The sequence below is a fragment of the Scatophagus argus genome, chromosome 13 (assembly GCF_020382885.2).
Source record: "Scatophagus argus isolate fScaArg1 chromosome 13, fScaArg1.pri, whole genome shotgun sequence".
NCBI classification, from domain to species: Eukaryota; Metazoa; Chordata; class Actinopteri; family Scatophagidae; genus Scatophagus; species Scatophagus argus.
Window position 1 is genome coordinate 13,196,859 of NC_058505.1, and position 27,734 is coordinate 13,224,592.

General features: G+C 42.7%; 1 protein-coding gene across 8 annotated transcripts in view; it reads right to left on the reverse strand.

Moving 5' to 3' along the window:
• LOC124069005 (myomegalin-like) overlaps positions 1-27,734 on the reverse strand; it is a 41,226-nt gene extending 13,492 nt beyond the window's left edge. For 7 of the 8 annotated variants that reach the window (XM_046407676.1, XM_046407673.1, XM_046407672.1 and 4 more), the window contains exons 1-17: positions 8,211-9,674; positions 6,715-6,852; positions 6,509-6,628; positions 6,325-6,417; positions 5,990-6,214; positions 5,738-5,896; positions 5,535-5,636; positions 4,887-5,024; positions 4,538-4,717; positions 4,123-4,317; positions 3,854-4,036; positions 3,658-3,774; positions 3,487-3,567; positions 3,265-3,371; positions 3,015-3,154; positions 332-459; positions 53-201 (exon numbers count right to left, since the gene is read on the reverse strand). In XM_046407676.1, coding sequence (XP_046263632.1) covers positions 53-201; positions 332-459; positions 3,015-3,154; positions 3,265-3,371; positions 3,487-3,567; positions 3,658-3,774; positions 3,854-4,036; positions 4,123-4,317; positions 4,538-4,717; positions 4,887-5,024; positions 5,535-5,636; positions 5,738-5,896; positions 5,990-6,214; positions 6,325-6,417; positions 6,509-6,628; positions 6,715-6,852; positions 8,211-9,545 — 3,590 coding nt within the window. In that variant the 5' untranslated portion in view covers positions 9,546-9,674. Of the gene's footprint in view, positions 1-52; positions 202-331; positions 460-3,014; positions 3,155-3,264; positions 3,372-3,486; positions 3,568-3,657; positions 3,775-3,853; positions 4,037-4,122; positions 4,318-4,537; positions 4,718-4,886; positions 5,025-5,534; positions 5,637-5,737; positions 5,897-5,989; positions 6,215-6,324; positions 6,418-6,508; positions 6,629-6,714; positions 6,853-8,210; positions 9,675-14,426; positions 14,481-15,041; positions 15,199-15,297; positions 15,456-15,561; positions 15,686-17,523; positions 17,601-22,938; positions 23,050-25,875; positions 25,944-26,035; positions 26,083-27,591 lie in introns of those variants that run through there. The other variant, XM_046407677.1, reaches the window with a different exon arrangement.

Here is a 27,734-nt window from a genome sequence, read left to right on the forward strand (position 1 = left end):
TACACCAGTAAAAACATAAAACTTTCTGAGCATCTCTAAGACGAATATGCACCTCATCTGAGCCACGGTGGTGTATCCATCCCTCTCAAGTTGTAAACATATTTCTTGAAGCTGATTTTCAAGGGTCTTCTTTGCTTCCTCAAGCTGTTTTACATCAGCTCCCCTCAGAGGTGTGCCGGTCACACACTCCGGTCCACGAGCCTTCATGGAAATAACAAAACAAAACAAAACATAAAACATTTTTGTTCTTGTGCTTAGTAATAGTAAGTAATGTCATGAAGGCTACTGAATTTTAAGAGTTTTAACAGCAAAAATGTAAAAAAGATTTTACCTGAATGGAGGCCAAATTTCTGCCTGTCAATTTATCATCATCTTCCTCTATGCTGTCTGTGAACTCGTCACTGCTGACATCTTCATCGTCTCCCTCCTCCTCCTCCTCTTCTTCCTCTGTGCTGAGCTCTGGAAACAGAACAACCGCATAAGGGCAATATCCACTTTCCTTTTGTTCTCCGTTTAATTAGAATTTAATTTTCTGTTCTCCCTCTTATTATTATTCTATCGTTTTGAGGCCTCTCCCTCCATAACGTCCACTCTCTATCCCTCTCTTTCCAGAACTCTGTCTGGATACTGAGTCACCACTTTGGAAGTCATGGGACTTAAGAGGAAATGTTATGTCACACTTTGCAGCAGCGAGCCAAAAACACACTTAAGGCAATGCAACCCAGTACAAGAGTGTGTGTGAGTGTGTGTGTTCATGAGAGAAACTCAGACCAATGTGAATGATTTTGGCTCATTCATATTCACTCACATGTAAAGTTGATGGTAATTGTGTGCCAAAACTGAATATGTGTGCAACATGTTCTTTGCTCTGCACGCACACACACACACACACACACACAGTGTTGTGCTGCCAGGAAGCTGGCTCAGTGGAAAATGGCTTGCAGGAATTTCAAAGTTAAATTGTTTTACATAATAGGTCCTGATCAAACACACATACTGAGTGTGTAGTAGTACATGTGAATCATGGGTGCATGGGTGTGTATCTGCAGTTGCTCAGTGGATTGTTGAGACTTATTATTTCATAACCAAGGAAAAGTTCAGAATCAGATAATTACTCCAAATGCCTCCACCCTAAAACAAATGGTTTTTGTGCTGCAAGTGGCAGGGCAGAAAATTCATGGAGCGAAACTGCTGGGTTATTATTGATCAAACAATGTGCCCTGTAAGCGGCTGACTGAATGTGGGGCCCTGTTTACACACTGTGGCAGTGCACACTGCACACACACATGTAGGGACTGTGTATGTTTTTGGTTATCATTTAAACAAACATGGATTTCATGTTTTGTTTTGTTTTTTTTTTTTTTTACTTAACATCAAGGATGCTGAGTAAAATGGCTCACATGAGCTTCTCTTATTTGGTGGATCTCAGTGTAACGAATATCCAACTGGTTGTTACAGCAGAACAGCCATGCAAACATGAAAACCATGCCACAATCTCATGCAGGAGGGAGCAAGGACATGACGGAAAAACACTCATTTGGACTAGAAACGTATGGTAATGCACATAGTGGATGTTTAGATTTGTACATTAAAAACTGAATTATCTGTAGGAATCTGATAGTCCAAATTCTGATAGTTTTGACTACGGTATATTTAAATTCATGACATTTATAACGTGTTCATCTGGTTTTGAAATTGCATATTAGGACAAACTAGGAGGCAAACATGAGGAGTTTTTCTATTCTGGGGAATTGTTCAGATGCTAAAACACACTGTGGGTTGACCTCTGGAGGAAAAGAAGGAAGGCACATCAAGGACCAAGTGAGGGATTTCAGGTTTGGGATATTCTTAATACAAATTCCCAATTATACACGACAAACAGAAGTGCTTTTGACCAAAAAGCAAGCACATTTTTATTTTTGCTGCATTTATGATACAAAAAAAAATATTGACAAGAATTCCACCTCTGAGGCTAGATGAGATATCAGGGCACCAGGTCCAAATAAGAAATTGTACTTTATGCTCTAATAAATATGTAATGGGCAAGTATTGTTTCTGGCATTCACATCTCATGTGATTTATAGAGAGCACAGTGCAGACAGAAAAGAAATGTCACTCAATTTTATATTTTCCTGCTTTCCTGGTACAGGGCTGAACTTAATTCCAACAAGCAGATAAACTACTGACAATAAATATCATATTAATTACAGTAATGTTATTTGAAAGTAATGAGCACACATCTATCACCTTATATCAAATGAGGCTGGTCTTAAGTTTCATGCATACTGTAACTGTCAGACTAAAATAACCAGCGCAAAGCAGGTTTATGCTATAAAACTGCAGGAAAGCAATTAGAGGGTTAAGCTGAAGCTGAAGGAAACTACTCGGCCATCTTTTTGGATTTTGTTTCTTGAGTGTGGACATCCTGTTCACAAACAGATGATATAAAACAAATGATGGATGGTGGGACATTTTCACTGTAAGGCATGAGCTCGTTCGAATTTCTCCACAAGACGTTAACTTCACTGTGACAGTAAGGCTGGAAGAGTGACACCGGTGAGAGACAGTACACGAAATGGCAATGCAGAACAATCGCACTGCAAAGCAATACGCAGGCAGTATTCAAACACAATATAAAAACATGTTCACAACACACTCACAAGATATATGCATAAATAAGACTCTGGGTTGCACACTTCATACCATGGAGGTTAATATGAACAGGCTTCTGTGACTGTGAGAAGTGCTTGTGTGATTTGGATGAAGCTGCCCGAAGATTGACAGTCAGACTGATTTTTATTTACTCTTAGGAGAAGGACTGATCTTTTCTGATCATATTTGTTTTAAGAACAAGTTTTTTAAAAATAAAACAGACCATCGGTGGCTACAGACAGCTCCATCTCACATAAGGAGTGCCAGTGTCACTCAACAGTGCTGTGGTCAGACAGAAAATCACAGAGCGTTAGTGACCGTGACCCCCGCACCCCTGAAGGCTGGACCCTGCCCATCCCCACCTCCTAAGTCAGGCTGCTTTTTAGCCTCCCTTTCCAGCACCAGGGCTATGTTACGGGTCCTGGCCAGGACCTCCTCCAGCTGTCGACGGAGAGCCTGAACTGAGTCTAGCTCAGTGTGGAGAGCCTGGACCTTCTCTGAGCTGTGGAAAAGGACAGGTGTATTTAGAGAAAAAGCATAAAAAAGTAAGTAAATCCTACTGTATATACAGGAAGCAAGGCCAGTCACAAGACCTGGGTGCAGCTTCCCTACCTGTCACTCTTGGTGTGAATCTGCACAAGATTTTGGTATAATCTCTTCTCCGCCTTCAGGGCTTCGTTCAGCTTGTTGTACTCTGACACAAGCTGCTCCAGCACACACTAGAACGGGGAGGATGACGGGATTGGAGAGGAAAGAGAGACATAATAACTACACAAATCTTAAGAAAGTACTAACGGCCAAATATTGTCTAAATTGCTGAGAGTGAATTCCTACTTGGTGATCAGAATTGTCCTTAGTGTTCGCTGGTGTGACCTGCTGGTGAGCCAAAGACAAACGCAGAGCAGAGAGCTCCGTCTGCAGGGGACAAGGATATGACTTGTGAGATTAGAAGAACACTAGGATTGTTTTTATTTTTATTGTTTTTGTTTTTGTCCACATAGATACCTGAGCCTCTCTCTCCTTCTTCAGTACCAGTTGCAACTCCTCCTGCATAGCCCTCATTTCTGCCTCGCTCTCTTTAGAAAACGGCTGCATCACCTCCTCTTGGCCCTGCATCAGTTCCTGATGGATAAAGTGTACTGTGAAGATCAGGTGTAGAAGAACAAAGGAAAAAAGACGAGGGAAATGCACAGACATGTACCTTGATAAAGGCTTCTTTCTCTTTAAGCAGGCTCTGCAGATGCTCCGTCTCTCCTCCCATCTCTCTCTCCTTGTCCCGTTTCAGCTCGCACAGCTCCTGCTCTCTCAGTGACAGTTGTCTGCGGAGCTCCTGCAGCTGGCTGGTCTGCTCGCTTATCACAAGGGAGAGCCTGTAAGAGTAGTCCTGTGAGAGAAAAGAGTGAATACTTTTGTGCACAACCTATCAGTTGCATATATATAACCATCAGCCACTCCATCAAGATGACTAACCTGCAGATACTGGTCTTTGGAGCTGAGCGTGTTTAGCATGTCTTGGACCTGTGCTTGGTGTTCATTAGACTGGCGACTGCGGTCAGACAGCAGCTCCTGGAACAACTTCTCTTTCAGTGCCAGCCGAGCCTTCAGCTCCTCTACGACCTCAGTAGGACCTGCCTGAACTCTGGCAACGAGGGCACCTGTCAGATCCTGTAGCGTGCGTGCACGCACACACACACAGAGTGAGTGAGAGAGAGAGAGAGAGAGAGAGAGGGCTGTGTCAGCACAACTGTTGTATTTGTGAAAACAAGTAGCACAGGTTTGTCTGTGTGAACTGGTTTGTGAAAAGCTTTAAAAATACACAGCCAACAATTAGGAGCCTTAACAACAAAGGCATAAATGTGTGTGTGCGTGTATGCGTGTGAGAGACCTGTGTCTCCTGGCTGCGTGTCTGTAGAGCTGCCTGTAATTGGCTGATGATGGTGTCCTTCTCTCTCAGCGTATGCCTCTCCTTCTCCTCACTCTGCTGCTTCAGCCACTGGAGGTTCCTGTAGGCCTCTGCAGCCTGCTCCAGCTCCAGTTCTTTACCGCGCACCAAGGCGTCCAGACTCTGATGATCGTAGCCATAATTGTAACCACACAAAACGAAATACAAAATGCCTCATCTATGTCTCAAATGTTTACAAAGGTACTCACAAGCTGTAACCCAAATCAGAGTGGTTCGTTTTGATTTTAATGAGTTACTTTCTAAAAGACAGCGCTGCGTGTAATGAGCTCACCGTGATGGTCTCCTCATTGTTGGACAGGATGCAGCGGAGTCTCTCCAGGTCTCGTTCCTTCTCCCTGAGGGCCAGCTGCAGCCTCCTCACCTGACCCTCCAGCTCCTCCACAGAGTGGAATTTGTCATCGATCGAACGCTGCAGACAGACATGTCACTGCTGCTATTCCTCAACTGTTAAATTCATCCCGACTCTGACTTGCCAGTTAACAACCAAAGTGAGCAAATGTGCAGAATGCAATGCTTCTAATTCTTTCCTACTGGTCTAAGGTAACAACGTGATTTAAAAAGGCAGTAGTGATGTTTGTCTTCATGTCTTCTCTAAATAACCCCCCCCTCCCCAAGATTCTCTACTACATTGGTAGGGAAATTTTATGCTGACCTACTCGCTTAGCAGGACTTTGTCTCTGCAAGATGCACATTTAGCAGTTTCCTAATGAAAGTCCTGTCCATTTCCCCTGCACTGAATGTACATTAAAAACTGCTGCATGAATCACACAGTATTTGGTACAGTAATCCTCATAGAACAGCAATTAAGAAAGACAGTCCTCAGCGTCAAGGGCATTTTGGAGTGCTCACAGTATTTCTACAGAGCTGCCATTAATTTGTAAGCCTGCTGTGTATATGAATGTGTGTGTTTGTGTTTTACCTCCAGAGCTCTGTCTCTTTCTTTAATACGCTCTCTTAGTTTCTCTAGCAGGGCATCTCTTGGTTTGGAGCTTCCTGCTGACTCCAACATCTCTGAGTACTCCTTCAGATATAAAGATTTTCAGACAGGATCAAAAACCTCTATGTAACAACACACTGTATGCCATGAAAGAGTGTGCAAGTGTGGGGGATTGTATGCGTTACCTGTAACTGTTGCTCCTTGTCCTGCAGAGAGCGTTTGAGCTGTGCGACGTTCCTGTCTTTTTCCTGCACCACAGCGTGTCTCTCTGCCTCGCTTTCCTTCAGAGCTGCTTCTTTAGCCTGAAGCTCAGAGCGAGTCTTCTGAAGAGCACAACGAAGGTCCTGCAGCACAGAAGTACACATTGCTGTATCATTCATACTGCAAGATTTCTTTCTGTTTTTTGGCTTATTCACACATTCACAAAACACACTGACCTGGTTGTGTTTTTCAGTGACCTCCCTGTGCTGCAGTACCTCCTGTAGATCAGAGTTGAGTCTGTCCTTGAACCTCATCAGGTCATCTCCTTGCCTCTGACTCTGTCTCAGACTCCTTTGGCTGGCTTCCAGCTCTAGACCAAGGGAGAATAGGGAGCTCTGCACCCCCACCAGCTCGCCCTGCAGCTGGGCGAGCGTCAAGGATTCGCTGACCCCCTCTGGAGCCTGGAAAAAGAATGATCACTAAACAAGGTCAGTGCGTCATCAGCATAGAGACAAGAATTCTCAAAATCCTGGGTCTGGGTTTGCACCATTATACATGCATCTGGTATCACCTTGCATTGAGCAAGCTGGTTGCGGTGGGCCATTTCTCTCAGCTTACACAGCATGGTGTTCTGCCCATCAATCAGCTCGTACAGCTCCTGGGCCTTTAAGCAGAATAAATCACAAGTCTGAGCACATTCTCAAAACCATGGAGCATCTTACTTGTCTACTTCATAGTGTGCAACGAAGACTCACCTCACGGTCTTTGGTGTTGTTGGACTCTGTGAGACCCTGAATGGTTCTTTCCTGACTCTGAGCAGCCTGACGGATTGAACGCAGCTCAGACTCCATCTCATTCAACTTCTCCTGCAGCTTCTACAGAAAGCAAGAGGTATCACTGTCGTCACATGTGGATTTGTCAAGCACATCAAACAGTAATGAGGCCTTTGTGTGTGCCATACCATGTTGTTGGCCTCGCTCTCCTGGATCTTGGCCTGCAAGGACTGGACCTGGAGCTGGGCCTTCTGCAGCTCACTGACACACTGACCAGCCGCACACTCATACTGGTTCAGTTGACTCTGCTGCTCCTCAACAAGGCTCTAGGATAAGAAGTCAGAGTTTCAAGTTATAAAAACAACTCACTACATACAGTATCTTAACTAGCTTCTGACCAAATCCAACTGCTGCATTATTTGCAAGGAACATACGCTGTTTATTTCAAAGTCATGAAAAATACAGAGGCTGCATAACTTCCACAGTGCATTGCGTAATACGCGTACAATGCTTTAGAGCCATTCATGCGTGTACATTGTAAAAAGCTACGACGGATGGGAGGGATCCTCTGAAGTGATGTGAGGGTGTCTGCATGCACAAGTGAGCTCGCTCAAAGTGCTCTGGGCCACTATTATATTTACATAACTAGAATACAAATACTTCCAACTTTCACTGACTAGAGGAAGACACACTGACTTACAAATGTATTTACCAATTTATTGTTTAATGAAGCTGAGATTAAATTAAATATGCTTAGATTTTTTTATGTATTTTCCTAATAAAACAATAAAGTTAATATGTCCTTTATACAGTATTACTGCACTAGCCAACCAGTGCTCACATGACAGTGTGGTCCGACATTGCGTGGATCACTTTGCCTCAAGGGCTCCGAGTTAAAATAGGCCAGCAGTGGAGCCACTCTGTCTTAATGCATGCCCACATCTAACCTACTTCAGTCAGTAGTTTCTGCCTGAAGATCACACACTTGAATTCAGTAACAAATACACACTGTCCAAAACTATTTCAGGACACTTGTCTTGAGGAAGACACTGGACACACATACAGATACACACATGTGCTTGCATAACTGAGCAGAAAATCCTGTGCTGCAACGAACTACTTTTCTAAGTGGAAAAGCTCAGAGCCTCTAGTCTGCCTGCAGGCGGTGTTAAAAGTCGGTGTTAAAACTAATTATGTGAGAGATCACATATATTTTTGATGATATTTACATTCAATAAACTATCAAAAATATCTGCGCTTTCAATGTATGCTCTCTACTGACATGACTAATGACCTCTTTGTGCATGCGCATTCATTCTCACACACACATACACTGGGTAATTAGGCCATGTCCTGTGTCACAGCTTAACCACACCTGACTGCTCATGTAATGTATTCCCACCCACAGACAAGTAAGCACACACGCTGCATCTCACATCCTCCTGAGTAAAAGCTTGTTGGAGAAGCCGTAGGCAGGATTTAAGTGACTGACAGTTGGATTATGAGGCTGATTAAGCTAGAAAAGTGGTGCGAATAATCATTTTTTTTGGCCAGGCTGCATTCCTTGTCTGTCAAACGTCAAAGTTTCACTCATAGTGCTGCAAAGAGTGCAAATTTCCATCATTCTGAAGGATTGAAATCCTTGTGCTACAGCAACATCACCGTCCTCGTCAAGGTTTTATACCTGGTGGGGAGGCGGGGGAGGATATTCTTTGTACAAATCTTCCAATAAATCTTCCATGTCAGCCAGGTTCGGCACCTGATCAAGTCCAACATCTAGCCTGATTCGAGGGCTCTCCATCTCAGATGCTGGCATGTGGTTGTTTCTTTCTCTATCTGGAGCTCCATAAGACACTCCCAGAACTGGATCAGGGGAGTCCACTCTCACCCCTCCATTGCTAGAGCTCCTGCGAAGCAGCACTGGCAATTTGCTCCCCTTAGAGCTCCGGACTGGTCGGTGGACAGCATAGCTCTGCAGCAAACAGAGGGCTAAAGAGAGGCTGGGTCCAGGTGAGGCTTGGTCATGTGGGTTTCCCATGTGGTCTTCAGAGAAGGAGTCAGATATTCGATCATCTATTGGTTCCCTGGGGGAGCTAAGCGGCCCATCTGCAATGGCCCCAGGCTGAATATATTCTTCAGTTGTCTCTAAGGAAGCTATTGATGGGCTGGAGCTGGCTCGTCCAGCCAGGGTGCGATCGCTGTCTGATGTCCTCGAGGGGTCCTGAGAACCAGGGACCAGAGTTAGAGAGGAGGGGGCTTCTTCTGACTCCTCCACATTTTCTCTTTTCTCTTCCCCACCTCCTCCCACTCCCCCAGTCACACTCCCTACAATAATACTGGCTGAATATCTGGTTGATGGGCCACAGGAAATACTCCGTGCCAGCTTTCTGGGCACTTTGCAAACAGCTTCATAGTCAGAGTCTGCCACCCGTAAGTAGGAACATCCCCGACACTTCCTGGGAGTGCTGGCAACACAGCGATGTGAGCCTGTGATTGTTGCCTCTGACCCTGGACCACCAGGACACTGAGGGTGGTGGTGGGGACAGTCCAGACTGTCATCAGCCCAGGACTCATACAAAGAGTAGACCAGGTCATCTTGGAGCAGAGCGCAGTACTTTGCATGAGTGAGACCTGAAATGTCCACCATCCCATCCCCTGGTCCTTCATTAACTCCGGCTAATGTTACAGCACCCTCTTCTGAATTTGTTTTGCGGTAGAGCCCACCGATGCACTGCCTCAGCCGATGTTTCTCCTGCAGGAGCCGCTGCAGCCTTTCGATGGACAGGGCTTCCACGCGGGCGATCACTGTGTCGAAGCGATACATGCGGTCTAGCATGAAGGTGCACTTGGAGCAGGCAAACTCTCCTCTGCCATCCCGGGTCAGCTCACGCCCGAGGGCATGTGACAGCAGCACCTGCAGGTTGAGCTTGGCAGTGGGGTGAAAGATCCATCGCCTTTGGTTACCGCAGAGCTCCCGTCCACAGATGCGACACGTCTCCTTCATCTTCAAATCAAGCATTCCACAAGCGTATAGCTATTAAGGTGCCTACTCTAACTTGAGGACGTGTGAATCCTTAAGAATAATTTGATCCCATGTAAACACAAAAGAGCATAACATCCAGGCTGCACAATAAGTACACAATAAGTGCCTTTTCCATCTGAATTAGAGTAAAGGTCTTCATGACATCATGGCATTAAATTTAGTGGCTTAAAAATAAATCAGATGAGGTAGACAAGAAGAAGCATGTGCTTGTAGAGAATGGTTGCACATGTGGTTTTTGGCAGGACTAAAACCCATGAGGTAAAGACAGATTAGTTAACAGACATCCTCAGGCCGGAGTCACCATTCATTTGGTGGAGATGCAGGTGCATTGGGAATATGGCGCACAACCCCATAGACGAAGTCATGTCCGCGTATCGTCAGTCAGATGCAGTATTTAGCGGTATGTCGTTCTCGCGCTGTTTCGCATTTCCCAACAGCACCGCACGCGCCTCTGCACCATCAGTCTGCTGTCAGGTACACACGAGCCACACCGTCGTTAGGTTTATAAGGATCGCGCAAAGGTAATAATCCGGACCGGCTAACGTCACCCTTCACACGGACACAGAGCGGCAACATGCGTCCTGTGACAGTCCATTGAGTCTTGCCCCGGTGTCTGCGTCCGAAGGAAGGACTCTTCATTCATTTCAACAGCCTTAACCGACAGCTAGAGACACAGACACGCGCTCGCCGGACCTGGTCCTTCTTAACGTGGAAGATCCTCCGGATAGATAACGATGTGGCTGCCTGAAACAGACCTGCAGCGGCGGAGCGAACCATTAGGAGAAGCGAGGGGGGGGGGTGAAGAAGGCCAGTGCAGGCATACAGAGATGCTCTCGGTTTAATATTGATTACGATTCCTAATCAAAATGGCACGTTTGATTTTGAAATGCTCAATTAAAAGTAGAACAAGCGAATATCTTCTTTATTTGGGGTGTATTTGTGAAGAGACAGTGTGATGTTGCCCCTGTGATTCTGTTACTTCCACCTCCCCGATTTACTAAGTTACGTTCGCCTGACTGAACAGGTGAAATGCTCAGTAACATTAGTGACGCTCTGCAAAATTTAGTAAAACTGAGAGCCAGACACAGACTATTCTGTTCTGTTTGACTATACAGTATTCACACAATATGCTGTCCAAAGTACTGTATATTAATTCTCATGATAATATATTACAGTATGATCATTCAGCATGAAATGTACACATTATTACACTGTTCGCACTGTACAGATTCATGTAATGAAATAGAGCTACATGTCTCTCCCTCAGACACACGCATATACTCACATGCATACCCACTGCCTAAAGGTTGACTCCACTTCCCTGTACTTTACTTACTACTTAGAAATATACAAATCAGTTGTTGTATGAATTACAGTTATTATAAAACATTGACTTTTATTTTTGCAGGAATTATAAATTAACCTTGATGAACTGGAACAAAGACAGTGAGCCAGGCCTTTTGGTCCAGCATTAGTTCCTGAACTCACTATTGCTCTACTGCATGATTAGGCAAAAACTCCCACAGAAACCCTAAAACATCTTGTGAAAAGCCTTCCCAGAAGAGTGGAAGCTGTTATAGCTGCCAAGCTTTCTATGTCTTTAGAATGCAATGTCATTAATGTCCCTCTTGGTGTAATGGTCAGGGGTCCCAATACTTTTGTTTATATAGTGGAGCTATACTACAGCTAAACTACAGTTGTCATGTTCTGTTCCATTTCTATCCACGTATCCAAGGTCACCACTATTTTTATTTTATCAGGCAAGAGAATGTTTTTCTACTACACACGTACTGATCAATGAGCAATAAAAAAGGTTGACACAGTATGTGAAGCAGTTAAAGATGGCTGGTGAGGTAAAGATTGCATGAGGTCACTTATCAAGAAGAACATGACAGAGCCCATGCTTGACAAATTATCGCTGGAAAATCAGTCAAAAGCTTCCATATGTATTTATAATAATTTACTTATTACATGTATGTTTCTCTCTCTCTTTCATCCTCTCTGTCCTGTCTACCTTTTCTCCCCGCCCCCCTTTACCCAGCCGACTATCAGCAGGATAGTTCTCCCTTGTGAGTCGGGTCCTGCTCAAGGTTTCTTCCTGTAAAAAGGGAGTTTTTCCTTGCCACTGTCTGCTTGCTTGGGGGTTCAGGCACTGTGTTGGCTTTCAGACTTCAAAGCATACTATTGTGTTTATTAAATATTGTTGTAACAGTATAATTGATATGGTTTTGGTCCATGAACAGTCCTCGTCAGACCAGTGTAACTTATTTGTATCTCCTGTTGCCGTGGTGCAGATATTTCAACAATGACTTAACTGTGATGGCTGAACAACCGAGCCTTTCTCATGCATTTGACTATGTGAGCTCATCTCTGCAATGACCACAGTTTTGTTTTCCCGAGGGCACACAAACAGATGGTCATGCTGTCACGCTGGGACAGCCAAACAGGCAGATATGCAGAGAAAAAGCCCTTGTCGATCGTTGATATGCTTTCATCCTCTAAGTAACTGTAATGCTTCAGTACAGGGGACAGATCCTGTGCGTGCTCATTAGTGTGTGCGACAAAGTTGTGGGACTTTTTGTCCGCTTGAATTGTCCTTGATTGCTGATTATTTGAATGATCATTACAGGGCCTGAGTCATTTTCTTAAAATCAGACCTACATGTGCTTAAAGGAGGCTGCAGACAGCCAACAACACATGTGGGAAGGATGCAGGCGTATTAACAGTCCAGTTATTCAGGGTGTACCAAATAACACAACTTATTCTTGAAGAGGAAACTCCTGTGTTAAAAGATATTTCTTTCCTGCCTCCTTCTCTCACTTTCCAGACGTAGGTTTGAGCTAAATGGATGTGGTGTCTGGGGAACTAATTAAGAGCTCTTTGGGTGCTTGCCTGTTTGAAGCAACACAACTTGATATCAGTGTTGTGGTCGCTGAGCACTCAGAGGTCAGCCTGACCTATCGACAACCTGGCTGAAACCAGACCCGCTAAAGTGCTAACCGGCGGGATGCTTGCATGAACACACGCACATATGAAAGAAGGCACCGCTTGGGAATGTGTACACACACACACACACACACACACACACACACGCACACACCCTCACATGTTCTCTTTTGGTGTTAAATGTAAATGCAGCTGTAAAGCTAAACAGTTTCTGTCACTGCTGTATAATTTCAGTGGCTAAAAAGTATAACTGAAGCCCACATTTAGAATAATTTCAGGAAACGTGTCATTTAAAGCAACAAAAAATGGAAAACCATTTTAATATAGCCATATTTCCTTGAATTCTTACAATCGAAAAATGTAGTAGTGTAATTTAGAAGATAATTATTGTAATATACACATATTTTTTTTAAATTCTGTATGTTGTTTCACATACAGTCTTCACATATATGCGCCACCAACAAACAACTCACTTCCCTCTAATTTTGCAATGTTAAATTTGCACTGCATTGACCCAAGAACCTGCATTTCAATATTTACCAGTATTGTCATGTCTCCTCTTATCTGTGTGAACACTTGATGAGAAAATGTTACATCATGTGTAAATAAACACTTGTCACACTCTAAGACACCAGCCCACTGTTCCCTTAGTGACTAAATGTTTGCACTATGGTGTTGTTGTCTTTCTCCCAGGTGAAATCTGAGCAGAGAGCCTGCATGTCGAGCACATTTGCATCCTTCATCCACAACTGATTTACAAGTTAAAACCCCTGCACAGGTACCCTGAAAACAAAACGCTGCTTGTCAGAAACTCATCCAACAACAATAAGATACTTATTGCAGCAGATACTGTATCGCAATGAGGCTATAGCCAAATATGAAACACACTGCACAGCACCAACAAGAAGAAGAATAAAGCTAACGATAGTGGTTATGATTACACTGGACCACAGATGGTAAAGATTCTCAGCTGGTAATCCAAGAGAGCAGGCAAGCTGACATCAATGTAGTAGGCCCCCTTTGTTAGTAGCTTCATTACATATCATGAGAGAAATGTGTCCTTGAGGATGTCAAAGCAGCTAAAGCCTGTAAATGTAATGACATTCTGGCACTTTGTGTGATGAGATACACCCTCTGTAAGACGAACTTTCACTGGAAGCCCCACATGATGCTCCCTCCACTGCAGTATTACAGAAATCATTTTGCGTCATGTTTCCCTCATCTCTTTTCGTCTGCTTCAGGGGAAAATTCATCAACACGTATCTGTATCGTTTGCCAGTGAGATGAGAATAAGCCTCCCTCACTGACTTATGAAACACCGAGGGTCAGATTGCACAACGTTTCAGCTCGACACAGGATGTTTCACTGAATGTTAGTCAGTTAGTTCTTTCTGCTATGGAATAATGGTGCTTCTGTTCTTGTATTACAGAGAGTAGCTGTCTGGATTTTATTATGTTGATCTCTGCATCAAATATTTTGCAGAGACAAATTGCATCTTGGCAAGATTTTGAATAGTGCACTTTTTACAGTGGCAAACTAAGGATATAGTTTTGTGGTCATGTCCCATATCCTCTTTGTTTTTAAGCTTACGGCGACATGCAGGTCATTTCACAGATTTTCGGATCTCCTTATGTCTTAAATACTGCAGGAAATTTTTTGTAAAGCAAGTTGCAATGTACAAATTGTGCCATACTGTGGTCAGCTCTTCTGTGCAAATACAGAAGTCACTTCTCCATGTTTAAGGAGGCAGAGTCTGCCTGATATTAAAACAAGAAATGTGATGCTGTTCTGACACTTAGTGGAGACGTCTAAAATAACATGTGGAAGCTAAGAGTTGTTTTAAATACTACAGTGAACTGTCCAAATTTACACCTTAGTCCTTCTTACATAAAAATACAGAGCTAGACATACCTGCATCTCTTGTTCGATGCGCAGCCTCTCTTGACCAAGTTCCTCCTGATAGAACTGTAACAGAGGAGACAAACTTTAAACATACTGCATGTACTAATGTACGAATTTTAAAAATGAATATTACATACAAGTTTTAGATTACAGAAACAGGGAAGTGAACAAACAAACCTTCACAAAAATATCAAATGACCTCATGCTTTATGGGTGTGTACCAATGTGTCAGTACTTACACACACACGTGTGTGTGTGTGTATGTGTTTGTTTAAGTTGTAGTTTGTGCGTACAAATAGCTCTTGTGCCCGATATGAATAGTTGTTAAAATGAGGTTTAGGAATGTCACACATGCTGCTGCAGAAGCCTCTTTCTAGAATAGAAGTCTGACCAGAGGAGACATGGTGGTCCAGAGGAATGCAGTAATATTAGAAGGCTCATATGAATTGTACAGGGTTGACTTTTATATTCTGCACACATAAATAAGGGAAAACTAGCTGATACAAACACATTAACTGAAGGGTTGGAGGCAGAATATGGTGACTCAGCTGCAGGATTGCCACCTAAGAAAATTTAGATGTTAAGATGTCATTTAAAACAGGAAATGAAAAACAGTTTCTATACCTCCACATCCTTGTCCTTCTGCAGGAGAGATGTAGAGAGCTCCTGAACCTGTCCCTCCAGCTGTCCCACCCTCAGGGTGAGAGTCATCTTCTCTCCGCTCAGCTCCGTGATGAGGGCCTCCTTGGAGCGAAGCTCTTTAGTCAGCTCCTCTATTAACCTGAACACAGACAGAGTCAGTCAGTGAGACATGGACAGACGTGGATTTTGGTTTGTTTGATATTGGTGGTGGCTAAGTAAATTTCTTTGTGTTTTTCACCTGTCTTTGGAGGTGCTGGAAGGAGACGAGCTGCTGGGAGGTCTCTCATCCTCTGGGATGTCTTCCATGGGGGTGTCTAGGGAGAGGAGGGAGGCGTGGGAGTGTGATCCAGCCAGCGAGGCCATCCGCTCAGCTTCGCTGCGTGCCAGCTGGGCCTCCTGGTAGCACACACGCACACACACACACAGACACAGAGTTATGATTTGAAAATCCACCCCATCTGTGTGTCATTTTCAGCTACGCTGAAGGTATGAGCAGACAAACCTCCTGCAGGAGCTGAATCTTGGTCTCAAGTACTTGCTGCATGTGGTCGATTTCCTGCTGTCTCTCATGACACCGTCTCTGCAGCTCCGCCTCATTGTGATTGGTCAAGCTCTCTGCTGTTGTGCTGTTCAACAGGGAAAAAAGGCAAAGAGTTACTCAGAGGGGTCAGCAATAGAGCGTGATGGAGACATTAGTTGGAGCCAAGACACAATATGATGCCTAGATTTGAAGGTCTATTGTGAAAACTGTATGAAACAGGCACATTTCAAACTTTAATTTCAAATTCCTCTCACATACGTTCTGTTTCTTTGCATTCATCTGCAAGCACATTAACAGTAAATGCTTCCCTCACTCCTTCGGACTCCAACTGTGTAAGCATCTGTCTTTATCACTTAGTCAGTCAACAACACCACCCCAGAATTTCTGCTCCCAGAATGGCACACGCCTCTCTGTCGCCATGAGTCCTGCTCTGGACCCTCTCTACATACGTTTTTAACTCTGTCCACCACATGCAACAGCTCAAATAACTGGGATATTTTGAACCAGTCTGAGTAATGCAAATGTCTGTCTCATTGACAAATGGCCTCTATGGGTAGTGGACAAGACCTTCAACCCTAAACATCAACCGTTCAGTAAGATGTAAGAAGAAAGATCATTCAGTAATCTTGTTCTGTTGATAATGTAAACAATTTTAACTATAGAGAAATGCTGTGAAGCTTCAAGTTCAAGAGACTGAGATTTAAGACACCATCGCATACCAATGTGCTGAAAAATATGAAATAAGTATAGGAAAGGTTTGCAGTTTTAAATGTGGCAATTTGTTGTTGTTTGCTAAGACTTGGTGTTTTTTTACTTTTATTTTCTTGATTTTAATGATGTGTTGCCAACAGCTTCTGTGGCTGAGCTGTTCTTCATTCTGGCAATGACAGAGACTGGATGATCTCCAAACCACAGAATATGCAGCAAGTACAACAAAGATCAGCATTTAGTCTAAGTAATTATGTAACAAGAAATAGAAGACTGATTATGTACTGAAGAAATAACTAAACAGCCTTAACTGGCAGAAGGAAAACACAATCAGTCATGCAACAAAACCCACTTTACCGTTGGAATCGTCTCTGTTGATGCAGTGCAGCAACAAAAATAGAAACCAGTAATAAGAGCTAATTTATCCTTTTCAGGAGCACCAACAGTTGGCTGACGATAAACCATTAAACGCCAACAACCCTGACCTTTAAACAGCATCTCGGCCAATTTCAGCAGTAAGACAGTGCCAGCTATTGTGAGGTGTAAGCCAGATTGAGTGGGAACTGCAATGCCAACATGCTCACAACGCCAGAAGAGGTCAAACTTTGCCCATACAATCTGCTAAATTCCTGCAGCTTTGAGCCACATCTTGGAGCAAGAAAAGCCCTGAAGGTAGCGAAAGGACACCTGAATCAACAGTATCAAAAATCTTTCCTGTTATCAAATCACCTGAATCAACCATTCAAACAGGAGAAAGACTCATGAAGTTGGATTGTTTTGCCCAGGGGGTGGATGCTTGCTGTCATAGTTGTCTCAAGCAGAATCCCCAGGTTACAGTCAATAATCCTACATCAGAGTTTTGTAAAATATCAGGGCTTTGCATTTGTCCACGCAAGGTTTGTCTATGTCCATTATGCATGTGTGTGTTTGTGTTATCTCTGTCAGCAGCAGCATTATATATGAGCTGTTAGAGATATGAGGTGTTACCACAGTTAAGCCACTGTTATTTCAATAAAGGTGGACCGTCAATACCTGCCTGTTTTGCACGCCATTTATTAGTGATGTTAAAGGGCAGAGGACCTTTTGCTATGTGACACTTACAAAGACAGTCATCGATTTTCAGTAAGTAAAATGTCTGTCCATACGGGACAGAAGGTGTTTTGATACCACAGTCTTATCTCAATAAATCATTATGATTAATATTTGTGGACTTACAGTGCTTTGTCTAGAAGCTGCTGTTTCTCCTGGAGCTCCTGCTTCAAGCTCTCTACTTCCACCTTCAGCTCGATGTTCTGCAACAGATGAAAGCAGTAAGGTCATTCACCATTACATATCATCATTACACATCTCATTCACCATCACCACAACTTCTTGCAACAGATAAATGACCATTTGTAACTTCACTGCAGCGTCACTGAGAGTGGACAGCAGCCAATTACAACAATATACATGTGACAGAGAACGGGAATATTGCAATAGTAACGTCTATTTTCACAAAACGAAAACATGTCAAATGTGTGGGTTGTTACTATGATCATATTTGGCTTGTAACTTCCTGTAACATTTTAGCACCAAACAACATTTAATTTTTTGTGTCGTTTAGAATTCGTAGAGTAATACAGTAGGGGCTTAATGAACATAAAATTGTTAATACTCCTACATGTCAGTGCTTCACCCACACAGGTGTTTTCACTTAACTGGCTGATCAGACTGTGTGAGCGAGCAACTTCATCCTCTGTGAGGTGTAATCAGCCAGAACACACTACTCTGGGCACAATATTTTAGACATTTAATCCCACTGAAGTTCCAGGGTCCAGATCAGCCAGGTGCCTCCATGACCTGACACTAGATGGGACTGAAGCATCGTTAATAAAATCTGTATGACCTGTGCTTTTCTTGATATGACAAGTCCAATCGTCTACTGTGAAAAGGTCTGTCTTGCAAAGGAAAACGTCAAAAGTATGAATGCAAACACTATGAAGTTTGTGACCTTTTAAATGAAGTTTCTTCATTTTTGTGCTTTATAAAAACACACATGCAAAAAAAAAAAAATCTTCTTTAAGGATATCTCACCTTTACACACTTCATCATGTCTGTAGCTAAACATATAAACCCCTGCAAAGGATGATGGTGCATGAGTTGATAAAATCACCTCATCATTTTATTTAGAGAGTGTATTCTTCACTCCCTCACACCTCGAGCACCTTTTTGTTTCGTTCCCTACTCAGTTTCCTCTGTCATCACACTATAATTTCAGTGTTGTGTGAGGGCTGGTGGGTGTTGTGTATCATCAGTACAGAACATCTGACTGTGCTGTCATGGCTGTTATATTTAGAGCTGGAGAATTCAGGGCAGCCCAGACACTCATCCACTGGGCCAAAGGCTAAACTTCACAGTTTGTTTACCTGCTGGGGTCCACAGCGGACATTTTAAGGCCAATCAAGGCTCTTAGCGGGCTAGTGGACAGAGGATTTAAACAGCAGGAATGGAGGGACTCAGTCTTTCCATTCTGACAGGACCGTTTATCTGTCTGTCTGTTTGTCTTAGTGCTGGACTCAGACCAGATACAGCTGCTCTCATTGGTTTTTATCACCTGCATCCCTGCAGTTTGGCTCATGTGCATCTTGACTCCCTCTTGTCCGCCATCTTGGTTTAGCTCCTGCCCCTTTGTCTCTCTCTTGTCTCTCCTCTCCCCCCTTTTCCTTTCTTTTAACTGTTTTATAAATGTTTTTGTGTCTCTTTGCGCAAACCCAAATCTGCTGACCTTCCCCCGTCCCGCCCAGAGAGCTTTATGCCCCTAACACTCACAAAGAGCTGTGCTACACGTGCACTGACGCTTGCAGCTTGCACGCATACATTTGCTTACACACACACACACACAAACACATTCATTCTGCACAGGACCAAAGCACAAAGGACCACACTTATACTGGTCATGTCGAGTCAGAAAGTTACAAATGCGATGGTATGAAATTTTGACATAGTTTTACTTAGTTTCATTTAGTTCTGCTTTTTACAGTTTGGTGCTGCAACTAAAATTATCATTTAATTTGTCAGTTATTGGTAAATAATAACTTAGTATGTAAATATAATAATATGCCCGTCACAGTTTTCCAATTCAAAGTTTAATATTCAAATTTCTTGCTTGTAATTTTATCTTAATGAAATTATCACTTATATTTTTCAGCAAAATATCAGAACTTCAAATGTTTTAGTGTCACTTAATTATGCTGTTTCAGGTATTCATATATGCAGATTTAAAAAAGGCAAATTTTTTATTGGTTCTTCACATTTTCATTACTCATGCAATGTATTTCAGATTATTTACAGTTAGTTTTTTTTGGCAAAATCAAAAAAGCTGTGAAACTTAATGTGTGTAGCTAGAAAAAGAAGCAGCAGAAATGAATTCTAAAGGACACAAGTTTGTGTTTAGTAAAGCAGAAAAGATGCATATTTTATTAATCATCAATAATGTCTTAGAATCTTAGAAAAATAAAACTTTTAATAACAGGATTCAATGTTTTGCATGTTTTAAGGTCTTAAATTCATGCACCTTTTTCTAAATTTCTGAGATTCTTTAAGTACATAGAAACAAAGCGAATATAGCTGATAATTAATTTTATTCAGAACAAGTCATCTCTTAAGAACTGAACTGTGCAGCTAACTCACAACTCGCAAGATCTTATGCAACATACGCCTGAAATAACAAATAATGTAATGCAGCAGTGAGAGAACGGACCACACTCTCCTGTGTGTGTGTGTGTGTGTGTGTGTGTGTGTGTGTGTGTGTGTGTGTGTGTGTGTGTGTGTGTGTGAACAACTTGGCTTACAGTAAGAGAGACACTTTCCCATCTTGAAAACAGCTCTATATATAGACACCCATCACAGTGCACCTGCCATTCAGCCCTCAGCAACACATCCCCTAATAACCAGGCTGTGCAGGAGGAGGAGACGGTTGTATTCAAAAACACTGACAGGAGTATCACTCATAAAACAAACACACCTGTGACATTGTGACTAACACTATATAACTTAACTTATATATATGTACTCTGAATTCATCTGTTGATGACATATTACATTCACACACCCTGGTAGTATCATTTTATTTACATGAATGAAATCAATGAAATATTCTACTTTCAGTGCAAGTTGCGAATATGCAATGATTTTCATTATGTGAACAAACTGCAGATAATTTTTTTGATTAATGGATTAGTTAATCTACAAAATGTTACACAAAATCCTCTTAACTGAAACAGTTTAACAAAAGAGCATTTTGACATTTGTGTTTGAAAATTTTATGATTCATTGATTATCAGAATAGTTGCTTAATCAATTTTCAATCTCTTCCTTTTACAGTGCATTAATGAAGTAACATCGGTGAAATTAAATGCTCCAATATAATAAATCAAATGGTGAAGAGGAACATCCAAACACACGAGTTATGAAGGATGAATATGAAAGCATGTGATAAATAAATCAGTGCACTCAAGCCTGCTCTATAAATAGGTTCTCTATGAGAGAGAGAGAGAGATCACTATGTGCTCAGGACCAACACACCGCCACCGTCTGTACACCGAGGACGGGAACACTGCCACTCTGTCATGATCGTCAGCCAAAAGAGCAACAAGCAGCTCAGGTCAGATAACAACTACAGAACAGAAGATTTAGTCACCAATAAGAAAGTGATTACACCGATTAACTTTTAGCCACTCTGTGACAGAGACTGTGACACACAAGGATTAAAATCCAGTTTGGTATCTATAAGACGGGGGATCAGTTTACTCCATCAGTGCTGGTATGCAGTAATTGTGGAGGATAAGAGTCAGGACATTCAGGTCTTGTTCAGCTGGATCAAACAACTCTGTCAAAGAGCTGCTGATGATCGGGGGGGTGGGGGGATTCGGAATGAAGGGAGGAAGAAAGAGACGAGTTTTAAATGCCGGCTGGCTGGTGCAGACAAACAACAGCTGAACTGGGTCACCTTTTTGCAGGTGCACACTTTGCACGCACACACAAAGAGGGACATAGATAGCATAGTATCATAGCAGTCCGTCAAATATTAACAGAATATATTTAGTTACATTTGGGTACATGAACACGAGTATTTAACTTTTTATCATGACTCTCACCACAACTATCCTTCATGGCTGCGCAACGTGTCTGACTCAGTGAGACAGGGAGCTGGTCAGGGTGAAGGGCGCACATACAAAGCAGAATTCAGAGTACGACTCCTGTCTCTGGTTTGGTTTGACTTGTTGCGCGTGGACATGAATTTTCCACCTTTAAATTGTGCTGACTGTCACAAAGAAAATGGACATGTACAAAAAATCCCACTGGTTCAATGTTGTCACTATTTCACAGAGTGTCATTATACTGCGTTGCCATATAAGGATACACACACACACAAACACACACTTAGAAACTAACAAAGTGCACAAGTCAATGGTATACAGTGTATACCGTCAATGATTTAATGTACAAAAAACCCATATACAATATTAAATATTTATAAGCAAAAAAATCTTTAACAGGTCATAATTAATTTATAATCATAGTTGCTTTCCATTGTTTTCTGTCAATAGATCAACTTATTATTATATCTTAACTCATTTTTAAAGGCAGGCAGCGAAGCAACAAAGCAAAAACATATGTTGTTGTTGTTGTTGTACCAATAACAACACAGTTCTCCTCCAAACCCTCCTTAGCCACATTTTGCCCTCAGCACTCCCAGTGCAGTCATACCGGGCTCCCTATGCAGACCCAGAGGGTAAAATTCAACACATCGTTTTGCACCTGTTAGCTACTGGATGTTTCTTAAAGGATATTTTTGTGGTCCATTTCTGAAGCTGTAAGCTCCACTTTTTTAAATGTGGATTGGCACACACATACAATCTGCTTTCATAAGCTTGGTACTGGGAACAATACCGATCAGTAAAAGACAAAGTAATGATTAAAGAATGCCAATCTGACCTCACATTCAGCGTGTTTAGGTTAGGTTTAAGTTTAAAGGTGCATCTCAGTGGGTGTCTACATATCCAAGGTTGTAGTGTTATCTGTAGTTTAGTGTGTGACCCAGACACAGTAGTGTGTCTGTGCTGTAGGGTGAGACTGAATGTACACTGTCTAACTTCACGGCATAAAATCCCAGCATAAAATAACAACAAACAGTAAAACAGAGGCCTTAAGTACACACAAACTGCATCAAATAAAAGCTCAGGAGCAAACAGCTTGTTAATGTGTAGTCCTTCACACGGCAGCTACTTGGTCAAACAAACACGTGGCAGGTCACATCACTTTGACCAGACCAGTGTGACAGCTGGGCCAACAAACAGTGGATGTAGCTCAGTAATACATTTTTTTCAGGATAATAAGGCCATATACTGTCATGAAGACAATTACTTATTTTGATTGATAAATGCACAAATGAGCCCCCTTTAATCACCTATTCAGTACTAAACAAAGCACACTCAGTGATTTTTCCATCACTTTGTTATCAGTGAAACAACCCTTGGCCCCTGAAGAGCAGCTCCCTACACCAGTCAGTCCCATTCATCATCCCATTCATCACCAGTCAGTCACGTTTCCATTCATTTCCTTAAGTGCAATAAGAGGCGCCCTACTCACCGTACGGTAGACATCTTCACCGCTGTCCTCGTACTTCTGCTGTATCCTCTCCTCCAGGAAGTAGATGCGGAGCTTGAGGCTGAAGTTCTCCTTCTTCAGGTCATTCAGGTGCTGTGACAAAGTACGGTAACCGTTAGACATGACCGTCAAAGAGCACCGACACAGCTTGACATGTCCGTTTGTGTCAGAAATGAAAAGTCATCTTCAACCTCTCCGTGTCAAGGAGGGAAATATGAAGTCCATTTTAAAGGACAGTGACTGTCAGCGCATGTCCTTGGGTCAGAGCCTGGTAACCGTTAGACATGCTATCTCCTTCTCCAAAAGAGCATAATGTCAAAATTCACAAATTATTTACAAAGTGGCATCCTAGCCTCTAACAGGCCACCAGGATACCTTCTACAAAACCAGACACACACTAAAACTAGCACATTCACACACGTGCGCGCACACACACATATACTAGAGTCTAAAGGGGTGTTCGCAATGCAGAGGGCGACTCTGCAGCCCAGGGAGTCAGAGATGTAGCCATGCCAGCTCCATGGTGTATTCTGGTCTGCTAGAGGATGGGACAGGAGGTTATTTTACAGGAAGAGACATCCCTGGAATCCCAGACTGCCTGGGGAGAAGGGTGGAAGGGGAGAAGAGGGGTGGAGGGAGGGTGGAGTGGGGGCTAAGAGGCTCAGGACTCACAGGCAGTTGTGATATGAAGGGATATCTCACCCCACTGCAAAACAGGAGCGCCAAAACGAACACAGACATGAAGAGAGAGGAAGGAGTTAGGAGTGAGTCCCTTTCAGTCCTTTTTATTTTGTCTGCTTTCAGAATATTGAAATTGAGTGCCATTTGTCCAGTTTAAACACTACCCTATCTGTTTTTTAATATATATTTGAGCATAGATGGAGATCCTCATTGACAGTTCAGCTGAAACTCAGTCCACACCAGAGAACATGTTATATAATCACAGCAGTGACTCATTTAGTCTCTGCTGAAATTAGGGACATGGCAGTCTCTGTCACATTTGTTTTATTTTGCATTTTTACTTTTCTACTAACACTTTCAGGTTGCTAATACACTTAACAAGTTCATGAAACATGTCAAGAATAAATAGTTCTTATCATTTCAGCCCTCTGGAGTTAAACTGTGTCAAAAATACTGAGTGTCCTTGAGCAGGTTTAGTACACCTCATATGCCTGATGATGGGTTTTTGAATAGCCTTACTGACTTGACGGCAGGCAACTTGAGTCCAAATGAATGATAATGTTGTCTTGTGTCTGCTGGGTGTGAAGCTTGAACTGTTAGCCAAAACAGCCTTTTGAATGACCCCATAATATCAGGATAAATAAAGAAAGGTAAATGTCCCTGGGACACACTGAGATGCTTGTTTCTCTTTTTGCACTTCTTTTTCTTTTGTTACAAACATCATAATGAAGGGGATGAGTCAGTATCGACTGACATTTCATGCCGTATATATTCCCACATCCAACCCTGAGTTTACCATATGCCTGATGATAGTTACACACTGAACCTAAAATCCAGAAACTCCCCTGGTGACAACTAACCCACATGGGAGTCAAGGGGGGCTAATGGGGGCGGGATGGACAGGTGAGTGGAAAGAAGCTGAACGAAATAGGAGAGCTGGGAGCTGGGAGCCACAGTGCTATTAATAGGGAGGTGTCCTGAATCTCACAGAGCGGTGAATCCCTGAATGTCCCTCAGAGACATGAGTGAAAAGGAAGGAAATAACAGCGAGAAAGACAGGCTCCATGAAGTCATTTTGATCCTATAATAAAAGTAAAATCAATTTTCATGACAAATGTCTGATGCAAAGAGCATCAATAATGTAGCGACTAAGACATGCGACCAACGCTGTTACGTCATTATTAGCTCTTGATGCATTCAGTGAGTGTGTCCATTAAAGTGTCGCATTACATGTTGTTGCTAAATAATTCTGAGCAAAGATGGGACAGGCGCCAAGCAGAGTCTCCATTCAACATTGGGGATGACATCATGTTCACAGTGTGCATTTTTAAACTCCAACACACATTCACACTCAGCTCTTCATCAAAGAAAAATAAACGTGAGTGAACATGTTTAAATATGTACGTGCAGTGCGTGTAGGAATGTGTTTATTTCATTGTAAGAGTGACACATCCCAGAATTGGCAGCCATGTGACTGACTAGCCATGAGAGGGGCGTTGCCTTTCGGAACTCAACTTCAGCTTTCGTGACTAGTTGGTGACACCTCCTGTTTTAACAGGGCTCCACAATCACATTAAAAGACTATTACTGGTGGAGAGATTTCATTGGCTGCTTTAGCATGTTACTTGAGTTTTATCCCGATCTCAGCTGTGTTTAAAACATCAATAGTTTTGGAGAGGAGCACTAAGGTGCTGTGCAACAAGGTCTGGGTATTTACCTGTAACCCATTGGTAGTGTAAACCATTTTACAAAGAGCATTAAGCTAAGATACCACCTTGATACTTAAAGGAATATTTTTTGAGAAACACACGCCTAATAATGGTGCAGTAGAGACTGATGAGAAATCCTAAAGTGGGCCATCCTGTAGCCAGAGGCGGCCTTTAACCGTCAGGAGGGTTCAGGGTGTTTTCCCTCTTTTACCATCAACTTCATGTGTCTCCCTTTTCTGTACAGGAATAATTTTGGATATCAGCATGGATTTCTAGATTATTCTCAACAGTCAGTGATCTGATCTCATAGTGAGGATACTGCAATAAAGCAAACCAATTCAGCTCTGCTTTATCACTTCTGGTGCAAAGACATGACACCACAAGATGGCACTGTAGGGCATATTTTCTTTGGGCATATTATTACTTCCTGGAGTATCATTCATTACGCTAAAGCACCAACGGCACAGTGAAGGACAAGGAAGTGTCACTCACACAGGGTTCAGTATGTATTCCAAGTAAAAGCTCTTACCTGTTCAAACTCCTTGAGTGTGTGAAGCTGAAGGGGAGGAGAGTTGTCTGTTTCATCGCTACACAAATCTATGCAGAAAAAAAATAAAATCATGAAATTAGCAAGCCAGGTGAGCAGTTCATGTTTTTAAACAAGCCTTTTTTTAATAGGGGCTACATACCTGTCATGTGACCTGTGGTCTTGGATGAAGTCTCCTCGTCCACAACACTGTCCAGAGAAACAAAGAAAATAGCATTGTCAGCATTGGTAACACACACACACACACAAGAGAGACAGACAGAGAGAGAGAGAGAGAGAGAGAGAGAGAGAGAGAGAAATAAAAACGGGAAATCAAAAACAAAAATCTGTACAATAACTTATCCATCACCATATTGCTAGACCTGTGAATATCACATAAAAGAAGCTTTGTAATCCTGAAAAGCAGATGGCTTCTCCAGACATTAAAAAGCCACTTAGTTCTTTTCACTGTAACAGCATGATCTCATTTGCACCTCTGTAGGGAATTGGGTGGGAGGGGGAGTCCCAGCAGGGGACAGGAGAGATATGGGGGGGAAGGGAGGAGCAGCTGAGGGTCAGAGTTCATCTGCACTTCTTAAGCCATAGTGCACCCAACTATCTGCTTTGCACCAACTACAAGTGGAGGTGCTACCTTTGCGATCAATGGAATAAGTCTTCCCTTATTTCAGTTATAACCAAGTTTTTATAGTGCAAGCAAACCCATTAAACTATGATTAAACACTGCATGCACTGACTGCAATAACAGTAGCATCATAATCCCTCTATTTTGCCTACTACTACTACTCAAACAGGGCTGCATTAGTCCCCCCCTCCCCATTCAGTCACTACCATGTGAATTCCTCTGACAGCTGCTCCGCCAGAAAATGTAAAGACAGTTGCTGCATGCCAGAGGATTATAACTTCACCAGGTGGATAAATAGTGCTGTGTTACTGGTGATGCGTTACATTTCACTACCCTTTTCTCATAGACAAACAGCAGTGGGGTGCTCCATTTACGGTTACAGCGTGTGTCTCTGTGTGTAGGAGGGATTTGGTGATGCAGTAACCTACATACAATATGTACACACTGCACGGTGAATTTGGACTGTGGGGATGCATCACTGAAGCAGGCTGTTACACCGTGTTTAATGCATAAGAACTGTTGTGATGAAAGACTGTCATTTCCGACTGTCTGAGGGAATTTAATCTGAAATATTACTTTTGGGCCTCCCACACTACTGTTTCCCGGCCACTTTAACCCAAATCCACAATTGGGGCCTTTAAATATTTCCTACTGTATCGTAATGTTTGTCCACTTGTGCAAAATCAGGCAAAAAAATCACATCATTATTATTTCATCAGAAATCCCGGTTATAAATGCACCAGCGCAGAAATGCAGGTATCCCACTATCAAAGTCCTAATTATTATCACCAGTGGCCTCGAAAGCTTGATGAACCGATCCGTGAGGCATGCAGATGGCTACTGTATGTGATACAGCCACGTCGTGTGTCTGCAAAAGGCCTTTATTAGCCACATCGGAAGACGTGTTTTACAATAAACCGAAAACAAAACAGAAAATAACCACAATATAACGGGAAATGGGCTTTTAATGAGCCAAAATCACGGTTTATAGCTCCGGGTCGTTAAAACACCCAATGAGCGCTATAGTCTTCCGCTGCGGTGTCCCCCCGCACACAATCGACTACATGCCGCCTCACCTCTCAGTCTCTCCCCAGATTTGCTCTGGCGACGATGGGCTCCAATCCATAAAGGCTATTCCTTTATTCAACGGGCATCCATGCCGGTAAGCCGCTGCCTTCAAATCACCAGTCCATGATTATTTTTTTAGAGAAAACACAAA